Raw genomic sequence first — 9,162 nt, forward strand, 5'->3', positions numbered from 1 at the left:
CTAACAGATCCTCTCCTGCCTCTGCACAGGGCTGTTGGGACCTCAAGGACCAAGAGGACTTCCAGGAGAAACCGGGATTCCAGGTCCCCCAGGTCCTCCAGGGCCACCTGCCACCCCGAGCCTCCCACTTACCTTCCAGCAAGGGGTTCTCTACTCCCTCCAGCCCACAGCTGAAAAAGAAAGTAAGCTTCTTTCTCTGTTCCCCTTTTTTTCTCTTTTTTTTCTTCTGGTACATCAGCAGGATGGACAGGCCCAGAGCAGCTCAGCTCTTCTTCCCACCTTCCCTGTTGTGCTCTGCCAGAGCTCTGCCTTCCCTAGAAGCAGCAGGATGAGCTGCCTGTGTTGTGTGGGTCTCTTGGAAGTTCCTGTACAAGATGAAACGTGGGTAAATAAATACAGTATGTCTGGCCAGTTAGGTGCTGGTGCTTTGAAACTGCATGGTTGTGAGATCTGGTGGTGCTGCTGTTGCAGTATTACAGGGCTCAGGGATATTCAGAAATGAGCAACTACTGAATGTTTGCATCTCTGAAGTTACATAACATAACGAGGACATCTGTTCAATGCAGCTCTTTTCCTGCCCCTGCAGACATGTCTCCCCACCTGTGTTTTTGGCACAGCATCATCCCTTATCCATGCAAAACACAGAACTGTGGGCTCAAAAGCCCAGACCAAGACTGTAATTTATTCTTTCCCTGTGGCTGGAGGGTCAACATTTCTTTGAGCTTGTGGTGATTTTAAAGATATATTGCTTGATTTGTTTTGTGCATGGCAAGAAAAGGCTTTCTTGGAAAGGCACATCATGCACTCTTATCTGTGCAGTCATATTCAGGCTTGATCTCTTGATTTCTTCTGGTCTGCTCTTGTGTTGCTGGCATCTAATAATGGTAAAGCAGAACTCAGACATATCTCTGCTTGGTGTGTAAACCCCTGGAGCCCCAGCTCTGCTGGTCTCCTATCTCCACTCCCCCAAACTTCAGCTGTGCCTTTTCCCCAGCTCTTCTGCTCATGTCCAGCTTCAAAGCACAGTTGTACTGCTTACAGCCAAGGATTAGTAAATCTCCCTGTGCCTGATGGCGTTCTAGAGCTTTCCTTTTCCTTCCACCCACTCTCCTTTCCAGACTTCTTTTCCTGTGAAGTGAACAGATGTAGTTTTAATTTGGAAAGAACTTTAACAGTTCTATTTTATATTCAGTTACTTAAAGCATATGGACAAGATTAAATTAATTGAGGTTCAATGCTAAGGTTTTTCACAAAATGTAGATTGAGCTGCTGCATTCCTGAGTCTTCTAACAAAGAAAATTCTGCATTAAGCCTTTTATTCCAAAGGATGGTCTAGGTACCATCACAGCCCCTTTCCTCCTGCCGCTATTTAAATTAAACTCTTGCAAGATAATGGATAGGCTTAAAAGCTTGCAAGGACATAGATTACATGGCCTTCCCAGCTGATGTATGAGAAGGGTAAACACTATTGTCCCAAAATGGGAAATAGGTAAACAAGTGTATAAATACCTGTATTAATTCAGCCACTACTGGGCAGCAGCAGGCTCCCACATGGACTTGAAGTCCATGAGCAAATGGTGACCGCTGCATCCTGGGGCAGCCCTGTATTTTTCCTACCTGTAGTGGATTTCTTGGTGCAGAAGTAGTAGCCAGGACACTTATCTTAGCATTGCTTCATTTATCTACTTTTGGGAGAACTCAGCAACTGATGTTGTCTACAGGTTTCCAAATGAAGCCCTAATGCTGTATGGAATTAAAATACCGCGGTTGCGGACAGTGGCACTGATGGAGCTGACAGGCTCTCCTGCATCTGTAACTCAGGTCATGTAAGAAGCAGAAAGCTCTACACTCCCTGGAATTTTGTGTCGCAGAATTTTATTTAATTAGTTTTGTAACTGATTAAATAAATGTTACCTGCTAACTGGTGGATGCTTGGACAGAGCAGAAAGCACAGGCCTTTCCCCTCGTGCAGCTGCCATGCCCTCTGCCAGCCACTGACAGCTTTATCCCAAACCTCATGCCTGAAAATGTTGCTCTATTCCACTCACACTTCCTTGGGTCCCTCGTGCTCCTTCTTTAGCTTTCGGTGGTGGTTGAGTGAGCCAGGCACTGCCAACTCCTGTATATTGCCCTCTCACTGAATTGCAGGAGTTAGAAGGGTGCAGCAGGGCTGTCTGCTGGGGGCACATTGTTCATCCAATTCCTCCCAGGGCATAGGCAGGGCTCTGTACTGTTCTGTGGAGATGAAATTTCCTATAGATGTGTACAGCAGACACTACGTGGAACAAGCTGGTTTTGTTGGTGTACTGACATTGGGTATGTGAGCCCAAAATCTCTAACAAGTTCTGTTGTTTAAGAGAAAAAAATCTCAATACTGATCTGCCAGTATAAGTCATCTGCCTGGTCATGGTAAAGTTATGCAATTTTGAGACCAGTTTCTTACAAAATTAATGTTTTCCTTACGTGCTGGCTGATTTTGCCTACCACAGGTTGGTGGAAAGCTGATCCTCAACAGCCAATAAAGCTTAGCCTTGCAAATCCTGCATAGGTTTTCCTTTCCTTTCCTTTTCTTTTTTTTTCTTTTCTTTTCTTTTTTTCTTTTTAATGGAGCACATCTGAAAACTATAAACACAAGATTCCAGCTGCTGACAGCAGAGGGAAGCATATTCCTGGTAATGGGCATGTGCACCCACAGAGATGTGAGAAAGCTGTATTGGATTATTATTAATACTGCAGTGTTTGGTTCCGCCTGAACGTGGTTAATGCATGTGCCTTTATTAATTACAATAAGTTCTTGTTGGCAATGTTTATCAGTAGGCAGAAGCCAAAAATGGGGAGACGTTTTCTCACAGTTTCACAGTGCGGCGGTAAAGAAATTGGTCCCAGTTGTCTCCCTCCAGATCAGGTAGCAGAAAGAAATTAGGACAGGATTACTTCATTTCCATCCTGTCTCAACAAATCAAGCTTATAAAGGGGGAATTTATCCCTTAGTCAGAAACATGAGAAACAAGCCAGAAGCCAGACTGCCCTGCCCCTCTGTTGGGGCCGCTGCTGCAGCACTGCTTTCCTTCTCTGCCACTTACAAAAGCATGCATCAGGTATGTGGTGTAGAATCAGCTCAGTGTTAGAACTGAGACATTGCTCTCTTCTGTGTCACAGTTACCAAATGCCTTTCATAAATAACTTTGAGTCCAGTGGATCTAATGTCAGTGTGGGTGGATTTGTGGGGTATAACTCCATCATTGTAATAACGTACCACTTAGCAGGAATGTTTTGTAACCCGAATGCTTGTTCCTGGTTTACCTCCAGCAGTAATTAAATCCCAGTTCATTTGTAGCCTATCCTCTCCTCCTCTCAGTGGATACACATTTCATTTTGTTGGCCACTTGTTCTTTAAAAACAAAAGGCTCTGCAATTGCTCTTCGATGCTCGTTTCCCAATCTCATCTTACTCCCGAACCATGATGGATTTTGACATGGTCAAATAAAACTCAAATTAATTGGATTACACACTTCACTTGGGTACCTTCCCTTCTGAACAAAAAAGCAGTCTCAGCTGTTTTGTGAAGAAGGGAAGATGGATGGGTCTGGAAACAATAGTCTAAGAAATACCTGTTTACATTCAAGTTTTAGGCTCAAAATTTAGTTCTCAGAGGGACCTGGGTTAGAGCTCATGCTGCTCTGCTGCCAGGAGGGCATTGCAGATGTATACTGTTGTCCCTGGCAGTTAAAAAGATTTCACAATTTCCCTTGGAGATGCTTTCAAACAAGGACATTGAACATTTTCTCTGTTGTTGCCAGTGCTCCAGAGTTTGAAAAGGCTTCGTGATGTGTCTGATAATGTTTCTGGAGATTCCACTGCATGTTGCTGAATCCTGCAGAGAAAACAAACATCCCTCCCATGTTCCTGGTATTATTTAATATTGTCATCAGTAGAGCACTGAGCCACCTGCAGAGTTTTACACCTGCAAAAAGTTCTCCAGAATTTCAGCATAATGAGTTAAAGGGATGGGTGAAAGGGTGTTTGAGACCATGGGCAGGAAGAAAGAGCTGGGCATTCTTCATTCTGGTGGCCTCCAAATGTGGAAAATGGGGACTTCTCAGAGGGTTGACAGAGAGTCAAGATCTCCAGGCGTAATCAGGAAACCTGCTGTTGGCTGTATAGGGCTGGCCAGGGGAATGGATTGTGAATCTTCATAGCATCAAGACCTGGGGGTTCCCTTCCTTGCTTTGTGTAATTGGTGTCTTTGTCAGTTGTGGAATTTTCATGCCTTGGTTTCCACACTGTCAAGCAGTGCTGTGGGATGCTCAGGGTGAAAAGATGCTGCTGTACAGGTACCCCACAGACTGCTGGCATGCTGCAATGCAGGTCTGTGGGGAACAGACTGGTTGATGGTGGTTTTGCAAGAAAAAGGGGTGCTTTTCTTTCATATGTAGTTGTTTTTTTTTTCTCTTCAGTTACCAACCGAAGTGGTAAGCCCAGTGGTTCAAAGATGTGACAGCTACAGAGTGATGAGCTTTACTCCCAGCAGGAGACGACTAAGAAAGATGTGCAAAAGCACAACATTACTCCAGTTTCTGCTAATGGCTTCCCTCTCCCTGCTCTGCTCCCATCTCCACCCATTCCCCAGACCTGCACAAGCTAAAATAATTATTGCTGTACAGTGCAGAGCTACTTTTAAACTGCTTCAGCATTCCAAAGGTAATACAATATGGGTGTGCAGGAACACCAGTTTTTGGACAGAAAGGACGATTCTTCAGGGCTTAGAAGAGATGGGATGAGATCTGGGGGATACAGCCTATGCTGTTGGATTGCTCCTGGAGTCCAGATCTTGCATCCAGAAGCTCTGCCTGCCCTTCACCAGCAACAGGCGCCAGAGGGTTTTGGAGAGAAAGTCCTGGGACTGGGCGGCTCTTGCTGCAGGGGCACTGACTGTTCTGCTTTTTAACACAGATGGAGAACCCCAGTTGGCTTCCACCGTCATAGATACCATCATGGCTGGCCTGCCAGGACCACGGGGAGCACCAGGCCCTGTGGGACCCCCAGGTAATGCACTCAGTTGAGCTGCAAAGCTGTAGCGATGGGGAAGAGGAGCAAAAGAATCTGAGGAGGAGAGGAAGTGTGCTGTGGGATGCCTGCGGGGAAAGCACGTGGTCCTCAGTGGAAGGGCTGTGGAGCCATGGGTAGTGGGTAGGATGGCAAGAAGTAACCAGTTCTTATCTGTTTACAGAGGCAGATTTTTCATGAGACTTCTAATGTTTCCTTGCTGCTTTGAGAGAACATACTCTGAAAAGGGAATAATTGAAGAGTGCCTTTAAGAGTGGGTTGCCCTTTGAATTCCTCTGTGGGAGCAGAGCTGTTCTCACTGCTGGTGCAATCCTGTCTGGTTGCTGTAGAGCTCTACTGAGCAGGATCTGACCGGCTGTTCTCAGTGATATCTCTGCACACTTTGGAGATGGTTTGAGCTACTCCAGATTTGCACCTATATAACTGACATCAGAATCTGGGACCAAAATTCAGTAGCAAATCTTCTGTTTCTCAGTGCTGATAGGTGGATTAAATGATAATATTCTTGCAAACATCAGCATTTCCCAGTATGATACATATTTAGGAGCGAACTCCCAGCAGTTGCAGAAAACTTTTCCTTTCATTATGAGGGCCTTTAATTTATCCTTCAGTTCCTTTATTCTCCAACTTAAGCATTTGTATGGTGCATTAATGATTGAGGCTAATTCAGCTGTACTTTGTACATGGTGTCTGTGTTGTTTCATCTCAAGGGTTTTGACAACCAAAGCAGAGAGGAGTATTACTAAATTCAGACTAAGCAAATATCCTGTCTCTCATTTCCAGGTACAATTTAACAGCTGCAGTTGGGATATAATTATCTTTCCAAAAGTAATGAATTTGTTCTGTGACTGTAAAACAATTTGACCTGTTCAGGCAGTGTTTAACATGTCCTGGAAACGGCCTCTTCTGTGATACAGACTTAAAAAGAACTTTTTTGCTACTGAAGTGAGCGTGCAAAGAACAAAAGAGTGCTTTGCTTTGCCACAGTTGGCTTCTCGTTCTGGCTACATCCAACCTCTGTCTCCTTTGTGTTCATCAGCACCAGAGACTGACTCATGCAGACTTGCAGACTTCCCTGGCCACCTGCAGGACTTCCTCCATTTCTAAAACAGCATTCTGCTCTGATGTTTCATGGATCTAGCTTAAGATTTCTTCAGAGCTGTTATTTTGCAGCACCTTGCTGTCATTCTTCCTGCCTATTTTCACCTTTTTTTTCCTCCCTGAGCTCTAAGAGCTTCCCTAAGGCACGTGTGATATTAGGATATGGGTGTCCAAGAATCCAGTGCATGATGTAGTACTTATGCTGCAGTCTTGGGATCAATGAATGGCTCTCACCCACTGGAGATGAAGTAGAACAATAAAAGGAAACGCGTATGTTTGAAATTTAAGAGCCTTGTAAGTCTCCTTAACATTGTCTCAACTGATGATTCCCACCAGGACCACCAGGTGCATCGGGACCCAAAGGGCCTCCAGGACCTATCGGAGTCCCTGGATCACAAGTAAGGGTCTTCCTGCTTTGGGCTGAGGGGCAGAGTTGGGGGGTAGGTGTGGAGCATCTTCTCATTTCAGAAAGAGGAGAACTATTTTATAGGTCTTAGATGCAATGCCTAGCTCCTCATGAAAGTCTGTGATTTTCATACCTGTCTTTCATAATGAACTGGGTTAAGAAGTTGAAATGGTTCTACTTTCCAGGTTTTCCCTCAATCATAACAACATATCTTGCTGCTACTGTGTCAAAACATTTCACCGTAGCCTTAGTTGATGCAAAGGATTTGACGTGGGCTTTACTAACATTGTGATAGAAAAACACTGCATTTCCTGTGGAACACATAAAAGAGGAAAAATGTGTCATTGAGAATTCACCAGTTCACCAAGGTGAATTTCTTCATCCTAATTTATTGGAAATAGCACTTTCCATTCAGTACAAACTTCACAAATTCGGATCAGTTTGATTCATTAGATATTGATACCAAAATTGTGGAGGGGAGGATAATTATGGGGAACTGTAAACTCAGTCAAAAGAATGTTTTATGGTGGAAGGGCAAAATAACTACATGGATGAAAAAAGAAGTTGAAAAAATGAAGGTTATGATGAAATAATGAGTGGCCAAACTGCTGCAGATGGTGGTTGGCTGATACAACAGGACTCCAGTTTGTGATGAATGTTTCTTACTGTAGAGGCAAACCAGTGACAACAAATATTTCTATATTAGGTATCTTACTTGAATTAAAGAGATAAAAGTGACTGAGGAGTACAGAAGAGAGAGAAAGGTTAAGTAATTTAGACAACGGATGTGACTTAGATCCTGATATGACAGGTTTGATACTGCTGGAAATTAGAGAAAGGAGACTTCTACTATGTATTTATTAATCACTTTGAAGAAGCAATGAGAGCAAGTTAGTGAAATTTTGCCAGTGTAGCAGAATCATTTCAATTAGTGAATGCTCTGGAGAGCGGTGAGAAACTCCAGATAGATATGAACACAGTGGGAAGTTTGGCAGCAAAACGACAGTTGCAGTTTAACATGATTAAATATAAGGTAATTCACAATTCATAAATAGGTTCTTTAATAGAGTCTGGCTTTTTCACATGCAGCAGGCATTATAAATTTTTTATTTTTAACAAGAGACTTGTTTAATTCAGTGTTCCTTGAGCATCCCTCTGCAAACACGCACTGAAGTCGAATGTAGAGAGCTGTCAGGTGCAGAGGTCACCTATGGACACTTGAGCTTTGTTCACGCTGCTTTTTGACATAAGGCCAAATCTGGTCTGTGCCCTACCTTGCTTGCCAGCCCTGGTTAACCTCCTGTATCACGCCTGAATCTCTGCATCTTTTGTGGATACAGAGGTGGTGTAGCTAAGCTGCCATCTTGCACAAGTTGGTGGTGAGCTGGTTGGACTGACTGCAGGCAAGGAGCAACGTGATAATGGTGAGCAGGGCTGCCTCCCAGATGAAGCTGAGAGAGTGCTTCTCCATTAGTCCCTCAAAATCCTGAAACTGGGAGAGCGTTCCTCCCACTGTCCCTTGAAACACTAAGGCCTGACCTTGTCGGGCCACTTAACTACAGGCTGAGGTTCCTGGCAGCTGTGCTAGAAAGCCCATTTCTCTGGATGCTGAGCGGTGGTGGGTAGTGGGGGCTGCTGTTAAACACGTCAGCGTGAAGCAGCAGCTGCCTGAAGTGGAGCTGGGGTTCCTTGCGCTGCAGTCTCCAAGGACTTCAAGTTCAAGTTACTTGAGGTGGAAAAAAGCATCTTGCATACGGTCATGTGGAGCTGACATGGTAAATAGAAACAAACAGTGTTGTTCTCTTCCTGCCTGGTTTCTCACTGTGGCTTCACTGGGTGGGTAATTTAAGAATTTGGATCAATTTCTGCAGAGCAGTTCAATTAGTAGAAGTCTGGAGACAACACCCTTCATAACCATTGGTGATTTGCTTTATAGATTTACTCAACCCAGGGAGCAAAATTATTAGTAGAGATTGGGCTTAATTTGAAAATTGTTTATTAGGGTGAGTGAATCGCTTCAAAATAATTTCCACTACACAATCCAATTAATTTTCAGGTATGTATGGTTACTCATGCCACCCACTGAGGCAATTATGAAGAGGGGGGAAAGCAGCGGGGATTTTTAGGCTAACCATACCATCTATTTGTTAATTTCTTCTCAGTCACTGAGAACAAGAACTATCCTGTCACATTGACCCTTCACAAAATGTTGTATTAGCAGCATGCAGTTCATTAAGAGAACTAAAAAGAGGGATATGTAGAAAATATAGGGCTTAAGGTATCTGCAAAAAGAGCTTCCATTGTTATTGCTTGAGGGCAAACAAGAATCCAGCCTAGTCACTTAATGCATATATGGGGTTTACAGAAGCTGAGGATCACTGGGAAATGTATTGGCTATATCTTCATAATGGATGTGCAATAGGAACTAATTTCTTCTTATCATGCATCTCTTCTAGGGCTTACCAGGCTCTCCAGGACAACCTGGGCCCAAAGGCTCCAAAGGAGACCGAGGAGAGAGGGTAAGGTTTTACGTATGTGGAGGGATTCCCAGCGAGATCTGGGTGAATGCCTTAGAAATTTGTACAACT

At 44.0% G+C, this 9,162-nt stretch overlaps 1 protein-coding gene across 1 annotated transcript in view; it reads left to right on the forward strand.

Annotated features, from left to right (window-relative positions):
• The window catches only part of COL26A1 (collagen type XXVI alpha 1 chain), a 157,070-nt gene that overhangs the window by 134,057 nt on the left and 13,851 nt on the right, over positions 1–9,162 (forward strand). Inside the window, exons 9-12 of the mRNA XM_042879798.1 lie at positions 30–182; positions 4,954–5,046; positions 6,505–6,566; positions 9,031–9,093. Of these exons, the coding sequence (XP_042735732.1) occupies positions 30–182; positions 4,954–5,046; positions 6,505–6,566; positions 9,031–9,093 (371 nt within the window). The remainder of the gene's footprint in view (positions 1–29; positions 183–4,953; positions 5,047–6,504; positions 6,567–9,030; positions 9,094–9,162) is intronic.

Source organism: Lagopus leucura, unplaced genomic scaffold (assembly GCF_019238085.1).
Source record: "Lagopus leucura isolate 7727_CA_CO unplaced genomic scaffold, USGS_WTPT01 Super-Scaffold_100024, whole genome shotgun sequence".
Lineage (NCBI taxonomy): Eukaryota > Metazoa > Chordata > Aves > Galliformes > Phasianidae > Lagopus > Lagopus leucura.